Genomic DNA, 20,971 nt, shown 5'->3' with positions numbered 1-20,971 from the left:
CTATTCCTGTGAGGTCTTTACTTGGTGTGAGGTAAGGAAAGGGAATGATTCTTCTTGCAAGAATTCATTCTTTCAGATAAGAAGAATGTCATGGATAATCCAGCAGGGCATAACAACTCTTTCCATTATCTTGTTATGAATTATGATTTCTGACACAAAAATATGCCTGAATAAGTACTGCTCAAGCTAAAATTTTTGGGTATGAGAATTTAAAACGTGATGAGTAATTAAAATAAAATGACTCAAGACTAAAAAAATTCTTTTACGGATAATTATGTGTGGAATAATGGAACATGACTATACTTTGAAGATAATTTCAGAAAATATGCAGGTGAGAAATGAACATAAAGAATAAAATGTGTTTTGACACTGGAAGATGCAATTGACAATTACTGATTAAAATGGAGAAACCTGAAAGGTTAAAATTATAGAAAGACAATGTGCTTATATGTTACAACAAATCATTTTTTCTCAATAATCTAATGTTTACCATCAATATGAATTTTGTTATACCTAATCCAAATGCTTTTTTGCCCTTTCATATCAGTCTACCATACATTTTAACTGCTCTTATATTTGAAGCATATGATGAAGAGTGCACAGTAGTTAAAGGTTACTTATGCTTTTCTCAGATATGTTAACAAATAGTAACATTAGAGGACTAAAGGGAAATGATTTTATAACAGCAGGGCCAAATAAGCAATTTAAGAGGTAGAAAACAATTCTTGGTCTAATAGTGTTATTATTTAGAAATGACCAACAACTCCCTAATCCATACAATTTGGCTTACATGCTCCTATCTACTAAGTTCTTCTTAAATATTATTTAGGAAATTCGGGTACTTATTGCAGGTCTCTGGCTAATTTACAAGAGTAGTAAATGGTTATTTAGAAAATTAATGACTCCTCTGTAATATAACTGTCTAATAACATTTGGCTATTCACGTTTTGCTAGGAAGTGGAGTAAGACCACAGAGTATTTGGTAACAATAAGATCTGTCTACAAGCAGAATGAAATTTTACCATTTGCAACAACATGGATGGACTTTGAGCATATTATGCTTAGTGAAGTAAGTCAGACAGAGAAAGACAAATACTGTCTGTTTTTACATATATGGAATCTAAAAAATAAAACAAACAAGTGAATACAACAAAATAGAAACAGACTCATAGATAGAGAACAAACTAGCGGTTACCAGAGGGAAGAGTGGTGGTGAGAGAGGCAAGATAGGGGATGGGAATTAAGAGTTAAAAACTACTAGGTATAAAATAAATAAGATACAAGAATATAATGTTCAGCACAGGAAATGTAAGCAATATTTTATAATGACTTTAAATGGAATATAATCTATAAAAATATTGACTCATTATATTGTACACCTGAAATTAATATAACACTATAAGTCAACTATACTTCAATTAAAAAAAATTAGGACTAGCTAGATGAACAGACATGGAAATATTTACACAATATACATTATATGAAAAATAAAGAGGGAGGCAACTCTTTAAAAAATTGATTTACTGTTATGATAATAAAGAAATTTTCCCCATTTTAAACCATCAGTGCATTCCCGAGGTAATCACCTACTTGATGGTCTTAAGTAAGTAATTCTTTCAAAATACAGATGAATTTAAATTGTTAGTATTTTAGATAGCAGTTTTGATTGATAATTCACCAGTCAGCTAAGTTTTTGCTTTTGGGTATAATGGCTTTGTATACTAGCCATAAAATTATACTAGCTTTATGAAGTTATACTAGCTTCATAAAATGAAATAGGTAACTTCATCTTTTATCCCCCTGCATTCCGAAACATCTAATCTAGAACTAAAATTATGTGCATCTTGAAAGTCTCAGAGAGTTAACTGATAAAAAATAAAACCCGCTGGTCCTGGAATCTTTTATACACAGTTTAATATATATATGAATTAAAATGTAAATAAGTAATTTGTTCAAATCAACTATATCCAGATTTATTTTAAGTTTCCTTGACTGACAGTGGTACATTAACATATTTGACTATACAGCTGACCCTTGCATAACACAGGTTTGAACTGCACAGTTCCACTCATATGCAGATTTTTCTCAATAGTAAATACTACAGTACTATACAATTCACACTTGGTTGAACTGGAGGATACAGAGGAATGAGGGCCAACTATAAGTTATAGGCAGATTTTTAACTACACAGAGGGTTGGCGCACCTAACCTCCCATGTTTTTCAAGGGTAAACTGTAATTGAGTCTGTAAATTTCTCCTTGAATTTTTCAGTTTTTGTTTCATGGAATGTTTCTGTGCTGATGCAGTAGCATGATGACAGTATTAAATGTGTACAGTTAGCTTAAAAGGAAATGCACTCTGGTATGTTATGTTATGCCATTATATAAAATGAAAATGGCTATATAATGAGTTCTTCCCTTTTTTTAGTTCATTTAACAATGGAGAGTAACAGTAACTCTGTTTACACGTACTTCTTCATGGTTAGGACTCTAGCACTCTCAAAGAAGCATATGAATTGTTAGGATTCCTTTTCCTCCTTAGAGAACTGAAATGTTCACAGTTTTATTTATGGTGATTTGGATCGTATCTCAGCCAGCTAGCCATCTGTCAAGATCAGACATCCTTTGCTTAGTCTTATTTCCCTTTTGTCTTGATTGATTGCATTTCCCTTTATTCAAACGTAAAACAAGATTTTTCTTTATAATCATATATCAAAACATATGATTACATAATATTATATAAATCTGTATAATATTCCACATATGGAAAAACTAGGATTTTCTAGTTTCCAATTCCACATATGAAAAAGCTAGGATTAATCTAGGAGTAGATTGGAGTCCTAATTTTTACTTCTTCTAAGATGAGCTCTGTTAACTAATTTACTATTTCATACTTTGATCAAGATAACTGAAGTAAATGCTCCCAATCTCTCTGTTACTTCAACTGAAAAATAAGGATAATTATGTGGCTCCATACAACAGGAATATATGAAGAATTTAATGTTAATAGATTTGTCATGAGGACATTTTGTAATCTACTGATGTAAGTATACAGAAAGACAACGTATAATATAAAAAGTGAAGATTTTATAAAGAATGTGAAAACACGATGATAATTTTTGTCATCCAGTTTACTTCGTTAATATATTGATTAAAGGTGCTATTAGGCATATCAAGTCTTACCTGAACCATTTTTCAGATATCCATTTGCATCTACAGTTGTATACATGATATAAGGTCCAGGCTGATTCACTCCAAAGGGCTGCAATAACAAAGAAATAGTTAAGCCTTGGAAAGTAAGTGCATCATTTGAAGTTTCTGGCAAATCTATTACAAAAAGTAAACACTCCTCCATAAAATTCTTACATAGATGGCAGTTACTTAGAGAACATGTTCATAAATAGATAACCAGTGTTATCTATTAAAAACACTCTGTATTAGTAGAAAATTCTTAACACTTTAAATGATTTGATAGTTGTATTTATATAGTTCATTAATTTTATTAGATATTTCTAAGATCTAATCATGTCTTTTCTTTATTACATAAGGATGAGTATTTTAGGCAAAATTTTCTTTACTACTTTTGGTCCCACCTGGAATAGTTTTATTATGACATTTCTGTTGAACATAGCATTGCTTTTCCCTTCTGGAACAGACTGGGCATAGTTTACATTTTCTCAATAAATAAAATTTCTCAAAAATATATAAAATCCATCCATAATAATCATAATAGAATAAAAAATATTGCTGAGTAGTTCCAAAACATTTTTATCTCCTGCACTAGACTTAGAGAATACATTATTTTCCACTCAAGGAAAACATCACTGGCAGAGCCTAGTTACAATGGTGAGGTTTATCTCCAACTTGTGTATTGTTCCCTATTTCTGGAACATTCCTCACACCTTGATACAATTATTTATTCCCTTTAGAAATCAAAGTTAATTAAATGGGGTACAAAGAAACCAATGTCTGCAATGGGTATCCTAAGAAGAGATGAGAAAATGATCAAGAAATGCTTTGAACACTTTGCAGAATTAAAAATTCTACTGTGCTTCCCAATAAAGTAGGGAAAAGTTAATAAAGAAGTTTAGATAGTTTAATTATGCACTACAAATGATTTTCCTTCAAGATGACAGGCAAGAAATTATTAATTTCATTGATTCTACAATAACCTGATTGATATTTTAAGAACTTTAGAAATCCATTTGTTTCAATGACCATGAGAAAACAGGTTGCTACAAGAATGGAATTACTCATAAGACATTACTAATTGAATAAGTTTCATAATAGACTATCACACAAAAAATAAAAGCAAACTTATTAATGAAGTACTTTTATGTAGAAAGAAGAATATTATGCTTTGTACAACATACTACTTCCATGAAAGAATTACCAAAATTCTATACCTATATTGCTGTTTGTAGATAGGCAAAAGAAAGCATTTTTCTTTAGATATGCATGTTTTTAAAAAAATTAAAGTATAACTGAAAAAGTGAAGTATATTGTGTTAGTTTCAGGAGTACAGCATAGTAATTCAGTTATTTTTTCCCATATATTCCTTTAAAGGTTATTAAAAACAAGATATTGAATAAAATTCCCTGCTTCCTCTCTCCTCTGGTAACCTTAAGTTTGTTTTCTATGCCTATGAATCTGTTTCTGTTTTTTATATAGATTCATTTGTATTATTTTTTAGATTCCACATAGAAATGATATCTTGTCTTTCTCTGTCTGACTTACTTCACTAAGTATAATATTCTCTAGGACCATCCATGTTACCGTAAATGGCAATATTTCGCTCTTTCTTATTGCTGAGTAATATTCCATTGTATGTATATACACCACATCTTCTTAAGCCAATTGTCTGTTGATTGGGTTATTTATTGTACATGTTTTGGCTATTGTAAATTGTACTGCTATGAACATTGGGGTACATGTATCTTTTTGAATTAAAGTTTTCATTTTTTCCAGATATATACCCAGGAGTGGAATTGCTGGATCATATGGTAGTTCTATTTTTAGTTTTTTAAGGACCCTCCATATTGTTTTCCACAGTGTCTGCACCAATTTACATTCCCACCAACAGTGTAGGAGGGTTCCCTCTTCTCCACACCCTCTCCAGCATATACTATTTGTAGACTTTTTGATGATGGTCATTTTGACTGGTGTGAGGTGATACCTCATTGTAGTTCTGATTTGTATTTCTCTAATAATTAGTGATGTTGAGCATCTTTTCACGAGCCTGTTGGCCACCTGTAGGTCTTCTTTGGAGAAATGACTACTTAGGTCTTCTGCTCATTTTTAAATTGGGTTGTTTTTTTGCTATTGAGCTGTATGAGCTGTTTGTATATTTTGGAAATTAAGTCCTGGTTGGTCACATCATTTGCAAATACTTTCTCCCATTATATAGGTTGTCTTTTTATTTTGTTGATGGTTTCCTTTGCTGTGCAAAAGCTTTTAAGTTTGATTAGTTTCCATTTATTTTTCTTTTTATTTCTTTTGCTTTGAGAGACTGATCTAAGAAAATGTTGCTATGATTTATGCCAAAGAATGTTTTGCCTATGTTCTTTTCTGGCTTTATGGTGTCATATCTTATATTTAAGTCTTTAAGCCATTTTGAGTTTATTTTTGTGTATGGTTTGAGGAGTGTTGTAATTGATTTGTATGCAGCTGTTCAGCTTTCTCAACATCACTTGTTGAAGAGACTGTCTTTTCTCTACTGTATACATATATATATATTTTCATGTTGCTTCTGAAATCTCCAGTTGTTTAATTTTTATATAGAATCTAGGTCTCTTAGATCCATAAAATCTATAGGCAAGAAGGCTACAGGGAATTACCATAAATTAGCTGGGCTAATGGAATAAATAAAAGGAAAGTTTTCATCTAATTATCTGGACAACATAGATAGTGTTAAGCTAACTGTCTAATCTTATGGCTCTAACACTTGTTAATTAGCATAACTGCTTGAATTATCTCCCTTAATAAATTTAATTTTTAGTGAAATTGACCCTAAACCACTCCTTTTGGAGGATAAAATGGAGTTGGTGTGGAAGTCTAAATAAATTTTATACTTTTCATTTTTTTATTCAGTTATCCTATTTTACGAGCAAGTGGAATTTCTAAGTCTTTCTGTGAATTTAGTCTCTTCTGATGTCATGATCAAATATCATCAAAATGCAGTGTCCCAGCTAGAGAAGTGAGGATTGTGTTCAGGCACTGAATATTGGTAGAGCATTAAGTGAAGAATTCACTGTGCATTTATAGCATTTACCAGGTCTCAATGAACTGTCTTTAGTATTACCCTGATCTCAGTGAATATGCTGAGAATTTTAGATTCCTAGAAACAATCATAATAATAGCCAAAGTTTATTGAACATCTACAGTATGCCAGATACAGTAGTAACAACTTTATATGCATTGGCGCAACAGTCTGTTTTATCCATTTTCGAGATGAGAAAAATGAGGGCTTTGCACAGGGCCCCATGTCTAGTAAGTAGCAGTCAGGAATCAAACGTAGGTAGTCTGGCTTCAGGGTCCACACTCTTAAACATCATGCTGTACTGACAGGCACTGATAATAAAACTGGAACCAAGCACTTTTTGAAATGAATATATGGCATTTTCACAAAAACATGAAGCTGTATTTATAATTCTTCAGGATGCTGGCAGTTCAACCTGTGTAGCATTTAAAAGCCCTTTAAAATAACAACTTTATAATTTGGTCTTTCCCACAAATTGAACACTATTATCACTGCCCCCCAAAACACACCTTTCCTGTATTTTTGGGATTCTTTGACCTTCAAAGTAGGATATGCTCTCTTGGTTCCCTTGCATGTGAATAATTGCTGCAGGTGATAGGACAACCTGGGTGGCTTTTAAGCTACATATGAATAAATTTTGAATGGGACGCTCTCTCAAAGGGATTTTTCTTATAGAATCCAAAGCAACTGGATTGTAGCCCAAGGCAATCCCTGCAGGGGTTGGTTTGAATTTCCCATGCTTGCTGATCCTGCATATACATCTCACAGAAAACTGTGCGATGCTAAATTTTAGCTCCTTTGGCTTCTGTGACTTAGAGTAAAGTAGTTTTCCATGCTGGTACTTCTTCCTGGGGTAGTGTGTATGTTCAGTAAAGAGTCCTGTTGGAAGAATTTGTGTTGGGCCGTTACTTTCCTTGCTTCAGATGGGATGGAGGACTCCCACAGCACACGCACTCCCTGAAGCCAATGGACTGGTGGGAGCTTCAGGAAGCAAAAAAAAAGCCCACCCAGTTTCTGGGGTGGGGTGGGAGCCTGGATTCATTTATTAATCAGGAGTTCTTGAGACAGGATGGACCGTAACCCATTGTTGTCCCCAGGAAAGAGTCTTTAAGAACTGCTCACTTTGGACTGTTCTTTAGAGATACTCAACACAGGTCTTAATTGATATGAAACCTCTCTGTGATTCCTCCTCTGTCCGGTTGTCACTCTGAGATGACAGAACCTGAACATTCTCAAATTTATTAGCACAAACTCACAGCACACTGTAGAATGAGAGAGAGAGAGGTGAAGAAGAGGAAAAGGAGGAAGGCGGAGGGGGCGTGGGAGGAGGAGGAGGAGGAGAAAGGGGAAGAGGAAGAAGAAAAGGGGGGGAGGGGAGAGAGAGGCGTTAAATCAGGAGCACACCCATCACATGCAGACAGGATGCAGTGGAGGCAGCAGGCTTGCGGCTGTCAGTGATTGGTCAGGTTCTTGCAGTCCAGGAATATTCTGGTTTTCTTTCTTCCTCTCTTCACCTGCGTCTGATAAGTTTAGAAGCTGAGGAGGGAGGCAAAGGCTATTGTATTAGCTTTTGGTCCCTCCAGCTTCCATTGTATATTCTTGCCTCCTCTGTAGTAGATTAACTGACCATAGGTGGGTGGGTTCATTTCTGGACTCTCTATTCCATTCCATTAATCTGTGTGTCTGTTTTTGTGCCAATACCAGGTTGTTTTGATTATTTTAGCTTTGTAGTATGGTCTGAAGTCTGGGGAGTTATACCTCCAGATTTATTGTCCTTTCTCAGGATTGCTTTGGCAATTCTGGGTCTTTTGAGCTTCCATATAAATTTTAGGATTATTTGTCCTAGTTCTGTGAAAAATGTCATGGGTATTTTGATAGGGATCACATTAAATCTGCAGATTGCTTTGGACAGTATGGCTGTCTTAACAATATTAATTCTTCCAATCCAAGAGCATGGGATATCTATCCATTTGTTTGAATCATCTTCAGTTTCTTTATCAGTGTTCTATAGTTTTCAGCATATAGGCTTTTCACCACCTTGGTTAAGTTTATTCCTAAATATTTTATTTTTTTGAGGTAATTTTATTTTATTTATTTTTTTGCCGTACGTGGGCCTCTCCCTGCTGTGGCCTCTCCCGCTGCGGAGCACAGGCTCTGGACGCGCAGGCTCAATGGCCATGGCTCACGGGCCCAGCCGCTTTGAGGCATGTGGGATCCTCCTGGACCGGGGCACGAACCCACGTCCCCTGCACCGGCAGGCGGACTCCCAACCACTGCGACACCAGGGAAGCCCTTGATGTAATTTTAAATGGGATTTTTTTAAAACTTTCTCTTTCTGATATTTCATTATTAGTATAAAGAAATGCAACAGATCTCTATATATTAATCCTGTATCCTGCTAACTTGCTGAATTCATTCATTTGTTCTAACAGTTTTTCTGTGGAGACACTAGGGTTCTCTACATAGAGTATAATGTCCTCTCAAATAGTCACAGTTTTACCTCTTCCCTTCCAATGTGGATAGCTTTTATTTCTTTTTCCTGTCTGATTGCTATGGCTTGGACTTCTAATACTATGTTGAATAGAAGTGGTGAGAGTGGGCATCCATGTTTTGTTCCTGAATTTAGTGGGAAGGCTTTTAACTTTTCACCACTGAGTATTATGCTGGCTCTGGGTTTGTGATAGATGGCTTTTACTATGTTGAAATACATTCCCTCCCACTTTGGTGAGAGTTTTTATCATGAATGGATTTTCAATTTTGTCAGATGCTTTTTCTGCCTCTATTGAGATGATCATATATGTGGTTTCTGTCTTTCCTTTTATTAATGTGGTGGACCACACTGATTGATTTGTGTATGTTGAATCATCCTTGTGACCCTGGAATGAATCAAACTTGATAATGGTGTATGATCCTTTTTCTGTATTGTTGGATTTGGTTTGCTAATATTTTGTTGACGATTTTTGCATATATATTCATTAAAGATATTGGCCTGTAATTTTCTTTTTTGTAATGTCTTTGGTTTAGGAATCAGGGTGATGGTGACCTCACAGAATGAATTTCAGAGTGTTCCTTTCTCTTCAATTTTTGGAATAGTTTGAGGAGGATAGGTGTAAGTTCTTTGTATACTTGATAGAATTCCCCAGTGAAGCTGTCTGGTCCTGGACTTTTGTTTGCTGGGAGTTTTTTCTTTTAATTACAGAATCTATTCCACTTCCAGTGATTGGTCTGTTCAAATTATCTGTTTCTTCTTGACTCATTTTGGCAGGCTGTATGTTTCTGGAAACTTGTCCATTTTTTGGAAGGTTGTTCAACTTGTTGGCATATAACTGTTCATAGTATTCTTCTATGATTTTTAATATTTCTGTGCCCCAGTCTGTCTCTGCATAGCTAGACTGAATCTTTTCTCAGATATCACGCCAAGCTGTGGTGTGGAGTGAGTGGGGCTGGGGTGTTTGCCCCTTTCAGTTGGAAAGGGCAGCAAGGTGGCAGCCACCAGTGCAAAGCTCTCTCTGCCCTGATAGTTGGCAAGCCAGCACATGTGCACTCCTTGTGAGTAGAGTCTAGGCTTCTCCAGCCCTTTTGTCCATCTCAGCAGACTTCCCAGCAGGCAAGGGGGTTTGTCTTCTCCATGCAGGACCCCAGGACTGGAATGCTGAGATTGTGGCTCAACTAGCTTGCTCCTCAGGGCAAGGGTTGGTCTGTGTGGACCTTCTCTTCCTTACAGATCCCTCCCAGGGGTGAAGGTCCCAACCTAATGCCTTTTTTTCCCCATCCTACCCGGTTCCACGGAGATCTTTCTTGCAGCTTTGGTTTTCTAGGAGTTCTTCTGCTACTTTCCAGTTAGTTTCCTGTGGGAATTGTTCCACAGGTAGATGTAATTTTGATGTGTTTGTGGGGACAGGTGAGCTCCAAGTTCTACTCTGCTATCTTGATTCCTGCATATATATGCAGTTTTAAAGCAAATCACAGTTAACTTCTATTCAACTATCTTCTTCATGCAATTATTCCTTTTTTCTTTATAAGTTTTATCATATACATAAATGTTAAAATATATTTGGTTATGCCTATTTTAAGTTTTTATGTAAATGGAATAATACTATATGTGTCCTTCTGTGACTGTTTAAAAAATACATTAATTTGAGACTCATCCATGATTAAGGATGAGTAGCTGTAGTTCACTTTCATGGCTGTAAAGTATTTCACTGTATGATTATAGCATAAATATTTTTCATTCTTTTGTTGATCAACGCTTGTTCCCATTTATTTTTTTGCCATGATAAACACCGCATTCTTATGTATGTCACCTGATGTACAAGTGCAAACATTTATCAGGGGTTATGGACCCAGAGGCAGAACTGTAAAGTCATATGATATATGTATCTTCAACTGTACCAGGTAGTGCCTATTCTTTTTCTTACTGAGGTGGTATTACCAGTTTATACTCCCACCAGCTGTAAGTTGCTTCACATGCTTAGCAACAAACACTACTAATGTGGTATACACTTCTTAACATAAATTATTTCATCTCTCCTAGGTTTGTTTCTTTGTAATAGGGTATGCCTTTTAACACTTTAAATCTGTCTCATTGCAATGAGGCTTGGAGATAATACTTATGAGGCTATATTTATCACAGTGTTATAACCTCAAATTTATTTTATTACCCATAGTCTAGTCTATGTACTGGAAGATTGGTATCTTGGGCTATAAGTATTGTTTTTTATGAACCATCCCAATTATATTCTTGAATATTTTTTTCTAATTGACATTTGGAAAATTTCATACTCCTATTCATAGTATCTTATTTTACAGATTTATATAGGCTTTTCTCTTTTGTCCTATAGTCAATTAAAAACATCAGGTAAGCAAGTGTCTGTTATGAGTCCTAAAGCTGAAATTAACTTCTCACCATGCACCAGTCACTCTGATATTAAAAGACAAGGTCCAAAAATCCAGACTTGATTCCTCTACAAAGTGGTTCTCAAAATGGGGTGCAAAGACCCCTGGAGTCCAAAAATCCCATTGGTAAAAGGGTTGGTAATTAGCAGTGGCACTAAACTATGGTTATTCAGACTTGGGTATTAGCCAACATTCTCTTGAAAATGACAAATTGAACGTCACTTTTGGGATGATAATTGATAGTATTTGTTGCTACTGATAAAATTTGAGCTTATAAATGAAATTTGAGTTTTGGAAGCCTTGTATCCACCACCATGAGCCTGACATATTAAAACCTAAAAACTTTACTTATGGGATCAGCAGTGATATTAACAAATGTGATTTTAAAATAGTATGTGATGAAACGTGTTAAAATTGGGAAGATATGCATACCTCAGTAAACCAATATTTTCTAAATGGCCAATGCATGATGTTACGAAACCATGCATACATGAAAGATCATTTAAAGTACAAGATAGACCAATGGATTTTGAAGTAATAGAGTAGGGGAGAATCACTTCTAGATCTAGTAAGGACCAAAAAAAGACTACATAAAAGAAATAAAAACACTGTCAAAAATTGTTAAATTTTTTTTTGCAAGACTCAAGGAGTATCTAAGAAAAACGACTGAATCTCAGTAAAACAGTGTTTATTGTTTTTTAATCTGCCCTATTCCCATAACCCCTCCCCAGCTCTGAAGTAGTCCTGAAGACCAATAGCTTTGCTACTAAGGGAGCTTTGAAAATGAACAGCTTAGCAGCAAAGGGAGGGGCGGATCTCCCTAATGTTCCATCCTCAGAGAATTATCACTATTTGACTTGTCTGGCAGTTCCCTGAAAAGCTACATTCTCAATATTTGTCTTTATTTGGCCAGACTGAGAGCTTGCTCAGTGTGAACAGCTCTATCAAACTGGAAGTTTATTAAAAACAGTCATTAGCAATTGTTTTTATTGATGCTGCCTGAGACAGTGATATCAATTTGGGCTAATAAGCGGTTGACCAAATCTTAAAAGGAAAAATGTGAATGAGATGTTCAAAGGGGACTTTGAAAAGCTCTGACATATTCCTGGAATGTGAATGAGATGTTCAAAGGGGACTTTGAAAACCTCTGACATATTCCTGGGATTCTAGAAGTGCACACATATGTGTAACCTGTTTTCAGACAAAAGAACTGAGAAGGACCTAATCTCTCAATCTTTTATTTAAGAAAAACTGTGTCCACTCACAGCTGACAATTAAAACTTACTGAATAAGGATTTCATGGTTATATACAATAAAGAATAAAGACTTCATAGTAATAATCCAGGAAACTCACTGGACAAACAGCAGCAATAACAACAAACTTAAGGGGGGGATTTTCAGGGTGAACACATTATTTATAATGTCCAGTTTTCAACAACAAAAAATTATGACACACACAAACAGGAAAGTATGTTTCATACAAAGAGAAAAAAAAAGCTGTCAATAGAAATTTCCCCCAAGGAAGCATAGGTGTTTGACTTACTAGGTAGAGACTTTAAATCAGCTATTATAACCATGTTCAAAGAAAGTAAAGGAAATCATGTAAAGAATTTAAGGAAATTATGAGAACAATATCTCACCAAAATAGAGTATCAATAAAGAGATATGTCATACACACAAAGAATCCCACACTAATTCTAGTGTACAATAACTGAAATAAAAAAATTCACTAGAGAGGCTCAATAGTAGATTTAAATTAGCAAAAGAAGGAATCAATAAAATTGAAGATATGTCAATTCAGATTATCCAGTGTGAGAAACAGAAAGTAAAATGAGAAACATAAAGAAAATGAACAGAGCCTCAGAGACCTGTGGGGCACCATCAAGAATATCAACAATAATAGGAGTCCCAGAGGAAAGGAGGGGAGGAGAGGCAGAAAGAATATGTGATGTGAAAATGTCTGAAACTGCCCAAATTTAATTAAATACATGAAACTGCACATCTAAAAGCTCAATGAACACCAAGTAGGATAAACTTGAAGAGATCCACACCAAGGTACATTATAGTCAAACTGTTGAAAGCCAAAGAGAGAATTTTAAATGCAACAAGAGATAAGCAACTTGTTATGTACAAGGGATCCTGAATAAGATTAAAGCTGATTTCTCATCAGAAACCCAGGAGTCCAGAAGACAGTAAGATGAATATTTAAAGTGTTGAAAGGAAAAGATAGTCAACCAAGAAATCTAAAAGGTAGCAAAATTATCCTTGAAGAATGAAGCGAAAATTAACACATTGTGAGAAAAAAACTGAGAAAGTTTATCATTAACACACCTAACTAACAGGAAATACTAAGGGAGTTCTTCTGGCTGAACTGAAAGTAGACAGGAACTCAAATCCACAGAAATAAATAAAAAGTACCAGTAAAGGTAACTATAGGTAAATTTACTAGATGCTATAAATGTATGTTTGTTTGCAGCTCTTTTCTCCTATCTAATTTAAAACACTACTGCATAAAGTAATAATGAAAAAACCATGTTGTTGGGCTCACAATGCATGAAGATGTAACATGTATGCAAATACAAGCACAAAGGGGGGGGAGTAAACTGAGGCATATTGGAGCAAAGTCTGTTTATGCTATTGAAACTAAGTTGGTATTAATATGAAGTATATTGTTTTCTAAGTTACGATGGAAACTATAATTCTGAGAGGAAACACTAAAAAAATAACTTCAAATATAGAGTACAAAAAACAAGGGAATTAAAATCAAATTCTAGAAAATATATAACACAAAAGAGAGCAATAATGGTGGAACGGAGGAAGAAAAAAGACATAAGACATATAAGGAACAAAATAGCAAAATGGCAGAGATAAATCTACCTAATTAGTAATTATATTAAATGTAAATGGATTAAATAGTGCTACCAAAAGGCAGAGATTAGCAGAATAGATAGAAGAACATGATCCAAGTGTATGCTGTCTATAAAAGACACACTTTAAATTCAAAAACAACAAATAGGTTGAAAGTAAGAGCATGGAAAAGATATACCATGGAAATAGTAACCAAATGAGAGCTGGAGTAGCCATACTAATAATAGACACAAACAGACTTTAAGATAAAAATGTTAGTAGAGATAAAAAAGGACAGTTTCATCAATCTATCAAGAACACATAACAATTATAAACATAAATACACCTAATAACACAGGCCCGAAATACATAAGGAATTGATGGGTGAAACAGGTAATTCAACAATAATGGTTGTCGGATACTATTATAATTATTAATAATACAGCAGCGTCATTAATGGATAGACCAATGAAGCACAAAATCAACAAGGAAAAAGAAGACTTGAACAGCACTAGAAATCAACTAGATCTACTAGACATGTATAGAACACTGTGCCCAACTTTAGTAGAATACATCTTCTCAAGCACACATGAAACATTCTCTAAGGGGAACCATATACGAGACCATAAAACAAGTCCTAATAAATGTAAAAGTACTGAAATTGTACAAAGTATGTTTTCTGATGACAATGGAATTAAATTAGAAACCAACAACAGAAAGAAATTTGAGAAATTCACAAACGTGTGGAAATTAAACAACAGGCTTCTAAATAACCAATGGGTAATGTGACAGAGTTGGAAATGTTCACTGATATAGTTTCAAATTCCACATTACAACTAACCTTTAAGTAACTGCCACTGTTGAGTTTTGGTATACTATCAGTTATCTGAACAGGATATGAAACATTCTCTTTTTCTACTATACAGTTGTGTAAGGTTAAATTTTTTTTTTAATATTTCAACCAAAACAATAATAAACAATGCAAAAGGAGATATGAGAATCTTTTTTTTTTTTAATGACAGGTACTAAGGAGATTTGAAAAAAATACAAAGGAATGTTACTCTTCACTCATTTTGTATTTTGGAAAATAGTTATTTTTCCATAAAAATAACTTTAGTTTAGGTCAACATGTAATACGTCTATTGTTTTAAAATGATTTAATAAAAACATTTAAAGTTGTTTCAGTTTTTATTTCAAATAGAGTAATTAATACTGATAAACAAAACTCGCTTAAGAAAAACTATTTGGAGTCTTCAGAACAAGAAGTTTGAGAATTGCTACTCTGTATCATGTACATAATGAGTACTCTGCCTTTCCCAATGGAAATGACATGACTGATACATGTGCCTGTGTGTTTTGGTTTCTTAACCCTTATGTCATAGCATTAAACATGTTTCAGGATTTTTTTTTTTCCCCTTAAATAGTGCCATTTACCTCCATATGAATGTTTAGTACAAAATGTAGTAAGTAGGGTTATACCTTCAGCAAGTGCAAAAACTTGGATAACTTTTCCTTTGTGTCTCTTCTAATACAGTAGAGATGCTAGGAGTATTGCTGTATCTTTTAATACCTTTTACATACCTAGGTTATATTAGTGGTGGTCCAAAGAATTTCAATTTTTATAAATTTATTATTTGGGAAGTGATTGTATCATTAAGGAATTTTCAATTTAAAAGGATTAGGGATTTCTGAAACAATTAATTCCTCTAGTTTAAGTATTTATACACATACCTTGAATTCCTTTATGAAAACCTGAAAAGCTAATAGGCTGGGAATGCAAACTATGGGAATATCAATCAGCAATAATGACAACACATCTGTGAAAATTTCACGTAACTTCTTTCTTACTTCTCTGAATTCTTATAGATTGAATGTTTGTGCCTCCCCAAAATTAATACGTTGAAGCTCCAATCCCTAATGTGATGATATGTGGAAGGTAGTTAGGGTTAGAGTCATGAGGGCAGGGTCCTCATGATGGCACTAGTGTCCTGATAAGAAGAGACACCAGAGAACTTGCTCTCTCTCTCTGTCTCCCCCTGCGCACAAAGCTAGGACAGGCCATGTGAGCACACAGTGAGAAGAAGCAAGCCAGGAAGAGGGACTTCAACAGAACCTGACCATACTAGCACCCTGATCTCGTGATCTTGGACTTCCAGCTTCCAGAACTGTGAGAAAATAAATTCCGACTGTATTTTGTAAAGGCAGCTTGAGGTGATTAAAACAAAAATTTAAAGGCCTGTGAGTTATTCCAAATATTTCATGTCATGAGAATATTTTAGGTATTAGCTTTCCAAATTTTGAAACTAAGAATGTAGTTTTTAGAGTCAGAGAATCTGGGTTCAAATTTTTCCTCTTCCACTTATTTTCTGTATAACCTTGGGCAAATTATTTAACTTTCAGTTCCCTCAACTTAAATTAGGGATAATCATAGTACCTATCTCATCGGATTGAAGTAAAGATTGAGTAAATATGTGTAAAATAATTAGATCAGTGCCTGGCACACAGTAAGTGCTCAATATGTATGCACTATTATCTTTTTACTTTGGCCAAATAAATTAACGTCTTTTTTGGTAGTGATATCTCATTTTCAATTATGTTGAACTACGAGTGAATAAAATTATCTTGATCAAAACCAGAAACATTTATCAAGTTAACATTCATTTTCTTTAGTGTACTGTAGGATTCTAAAACTACAGGAATAATTTATTTGCAAGAATGTACGTTTGGATGAAATTCCACTTCTGAGTATATATAATTGCTGTGTAAGAAGACAAGGTTGTTAGCTTACAGTAATCCCTTTTCTAAAAGTCCAGTGCTGTGGTTTTCAGACTTTAGCATATATCAGAATCTCCTGGAGGGATTATTAAATTATAGATTCACTGGCTGCATCCCAAGGTGTTCCTATTTGGTAGGTCTTGGTGAGGCCTAGGAGTGTGCATTTCTTACAAGTTCCCAGGAGATGCACTGATGCTGGTGGTTTGGGGGCCCCTCTTTAAGAGCCATTGATCTATTGGGACTACACTTTGTATACTTTATAAAAATTGGCAGTTTATGAGAGCATTAAGTGTAACCTACACTTTTGTATACTGATTGGATTTTGACTGAATACAAGACAATAAAACCATTAATATAGTTGAGTGCATAAAAAACAATGTTTGAAACACTTCTCATTCTTTTCAGCTGCTTTTAGTGGTGCAGAAAATTGTTTCTCTAGTAGCAGTGCTCCTTTCTCAACCAGTACAAAGGCAAAGAAATTAAATGAGGGCTCACAGAATTGAAATTTCACAGAACTGAAAGCCAGTTAGAGAAAGATTTATATTGGGATCATTAAGAAGCTTTCTGAATTGTGTGATATAATCTGCAATGTTTACATTTATTTTAATTTATTTAGCTGTAAAAGGTATGATCTTAAAGTACTTATTGTGTAGCTGTTTCCTCATGACCCATACTATTATGACATCAGCATACTCATTTTTCATGCATAACTATAAAATAAAACAGCACGACCTTTTCCTCTTAAAGGCAAACTTTAGGCTATCTATTAGCTAGGTATAGTCAAGTGCAGAATCTTGCTGGAATGTGTGTGGGAGCAGAATTGCCTTGACAAGCAAAGAGGCACATGGAATACAGCAGAAAATATAGATATTTTAGCATTAAGTAACCTTTATTAAAATGTAGAAGCAAATTTTAATTTGCACGTGACAAATTCAGAGAGAGAGAATAACCATGGAGAGGAACAGTCTTACCTTCAACAACAGAGTATTTAAAATAAAAGATTCCTGTATTTTATGCAGTGTCACAAAAGATAGTTTAAAAATGATTTGGAGGGAACATCTCAGAAAAGGAAAATATCTGATTAGATGGATAATTAGGATGCTGGCTTAAAAAAGTTTAGGTGTACTCGTCAGAACACACAGCAAATCAGAGAAAGATGAGAGTAACTTGCTTTCTATTGTAGTTGTTATTCTAGCCCAGGAGTTGGCAAACTTTTTCTTTAAAAAACCAGATAGTAAATATTATAGGCTTTGAGAGCCATAAGGTCTTGTGATGCAACTACTTAACTCTGATGTTGTAGCATGAAAGCAGCCATAGACAGTATATAAATAAATGAGTGTGGTTATGTTCCACTAACATTTTATTCACAAAAACAGGCAGCAAGCTGGATTTGGTCCACTGGATGGAATTTCTCACCCTGTTCCATCCAATAGGAGAAGTAATAACGCAGAAATTACAAACTTCTAAGAAGTAGTTTGCCTGGTATAGACATCACTCTAACAGGAGGTTACATGCCAATCCTATGTTTTAAGGTTTATAAATGTTTTTCTATACATGGGGTAAGGAAAAGGTACTTAATATACACGGTCATACTTTTAATGATATACAAAATAAGCAATCACTTTTAACTTCCTGTATTGAGTGAATAATTATGGAGTTCTTCAAAATTCCATGAGACAGTTTCTTCCATTATACAGTGAGACATATAAGTTCCTGAGTTGAACAGATAAAGGTTTGTAAATGGTGGGAGCAGGCTATGAGTCATGGTGCCTAGGAATGGACCTGGTGCTGCTTTTGCACATCCTTAGTTTCATGAGAATTTTCCAGACACACTTTTGAGGATGCAACCTATGGCAAATGGTATGATAATCTTTGTTGTCTAAGTGCAAAGAGTTCTTGCTTAATGAAAAGAATGCATACCAGGGTTTCTATAAAATGAACTGTTTTCTCAAAATTGTTTTTAAAAAAGCAGAAACATATTTTCATGGAAAATATTTAGTACATTGACTTAATAAATTTTGGTAAGAAAGGATTAAGAATAAGCTATTCCTATGGAATGCTGAGCACTGTACCCCATCATCTAGCAAGTTCACTTTCTTTGTGAAAATCTTAGTACAAATCTCCCCCAGATTATCCTACCTTTCCTTTAAAATGTCACGTCTGATATTTGAAAGAATTCAGGAAGTTAAATTAAAAAACATTACTGATTTCTCAACTTTTCCATACTATAAGTAAAAAAGAACTGTTTGGTTCCTTTTTTCTTATTCTAGGATGTGTCATACTGATGTAATGAAGTTTAGGTGTTGTATTACATAGCTTTTTAAAAACTAACTGTCTTCTATATGCATGTTGACATTATAAAATTAGGGTTGACATGTATTTTAAATATCCTATCTTCACAGCCTAAGGCAGGGCTTAGCACACAAACAATGTGTAATAAATATACAATAGTCAACCTGAAATTAAGTTCCTAAATTTTTCAGAAACAATATTCTACAACCTGGATACAGTAGTAACTTCCACATATTGGGAAAAGGGAAGATAAGAAAGGGGAAGCGGGGGGTGGGGGTAGGGCTGGCGGGGAGCCTTTATTTTCTTTTACTGCTGGCTACAATTAAAAAATAAAGGTAAAATGTTCTTAAAAAAATTAGGGCTGGAATTCCTCTATTTTATTCAGAAAGCATCTTTTTCAGTAGCCTGGAGAAATCTTGGTGGTTTCTATGTCTGTCTCAAGTACCTGATTATCTAAGGATTTGTTTTAAGGACTTGGGCTCCTACAATGAACACCAAATATATTCTATATCACTGGCTCTGGAAGGTAAAACAAAACTGTAAGAACTCATAAGACATATTATGTTAATATGTCTTACATGACATTATACATATTATATATAAAATCAGTGTCAGGTTTAATTAAGCAATATAAATGTATGATTCTAAAATATTAGAAAAATAGCTGACTTATAGTGTGGACTTTATTTTTCTCAAAGGTAATCATGTTTTTCATGAACACCCACTGATATTTTTCCTTATCTTCATTAGTGTTAGTTGCATTGCTCAGTTTAGTTCAATGTTGAAATTTTTATATTGTTTCTTATTCATTTCTTCAAGACGTTAAATTCAATATATTATTTTCTTTAATTTTGGTTATTTTCCTGTTAAAACTGTAAGATAATTTTCCTTTGTAAAGGTCTGTAAAAAGACATATCTCTGGGAACATAAATAAGGGATGTTTTCCCTTTATATCAGGGCTTTGCAGAGTGCATTTCTCTTGTGACTAAGTTGTAATTTATTTTGCAAGTGTTCACACTTAACAGAGAATATGTGATTTTGGTAAGAGATGGTATGGTAAATTTATCAATGAAGGACCATTTTTAAAAAAACCCCAATTTTAGGGAAAGCTCATTTGTTAATACATCAAATATTTATTATATTATGTGTAAGGCACTACGTCAGGGAGTAAGGACAAAATAATAATAAACAAGCACAGCCTCTCCTCCTCAAGGACTTAATAAAGATAAATCACCAACTACAAAACAGAAGTGGTAAGTAGTAAGACTAACTAAGCACAGAGTGCTAAGAAACAATAGAACATGTGTTTAGTCCTATGTCAAAGGGTAGCCAGGGAATGATTCTCACAGGAAATATCGTCTAAGAGCTCACCTGAAGATCACAGGGAAGACTGGAGAAGATGAGAAGAGGCTTCAGGGTAGAGGAATAATATGCAATTGAGACAGCACACAGAACAAGTAGAGTGCAGTGTGGCTGAGAGAGCTGGGAGAGGGTGTGAGGAGGAACAGCGAGGGAGAAGGCTGAAGAGATAAAAAGAGGCTCTAACTCAATAAACTAAATTAGAACCATTTCTCAAGGGCAAAGGGCAGCCACTGAAGGTTTGTATTTTAGATCACATTGGTTGCTTTTTTTTTTTGTGGTACACGGGCCTCTCACTGCTGCGGCCTCTCCCGTTGCGGAGCACAGGCTCAGGACGCGCAGGCTCAGCGGCCATGGCTCACGGGCCCAGCCTATCCGCGGCATGTGGGATCTTCCCGGACCGGGGCACGAACCGGCGTCCTCTGCATCGGCAGGCGGACTCTCAACCACTGCGCCACCAGGGAAGCCCTCTGGTTGCTTTTTGAAGGATGGCTCAGATGACTCCAGTCAGGCCAAAAATGATGATAGCTCAACTCAAGTAACA

General features: G+C 34.7%; 1 protein-coding gene across 1 annotated transcript in view; it reads right to left on the bottom strand.

Annotated features, from left to right (window-relative positions):
* The window catches only part of ITFG1 (integrin alpha FG-GAP repeat containing 1), a 168,961-nt gene that overhangs the window by 25,083 nt on the left and 122,907 nt on the right, over nt 1-20,971 (bottom strand). Inside the window, exon 8 of the mRNA XM_024752052.1 lies at nt 3,183-3,261. Coding sequence (XP_024607820.1) covers nt 3,183-3,261 — 79 coding nt within the window. The remainder of the gene's footprint in view (nt 1-3,182; nt 3,262-20,971) is intronic.

Source organism: Neophocaena asiaeorientalis, unplaced genomic scaffold, assembly GCF_003031525.2.
Source record: "Neophocaena asiaeorientalis asiaeorientalis breed wild unplaced genomic scaffold, Neophocaena_asiaeorientalis_V1.1 scaffold331, whole genome shotgun sequence".
In the NCBI taxonomy this organism is placed as follows: domain Eukaryota; kingdom Metazoa; phylum Chordata; class Mammalia; order Artiodactyla; family Phocoenidae; genus Neophocaena; species Neophocaena asiaeorientalis.
Note: the sequence above shows the minus strand (reverse complement) of the source record. Positions and strands in the feature narration are given on the sequence as shown.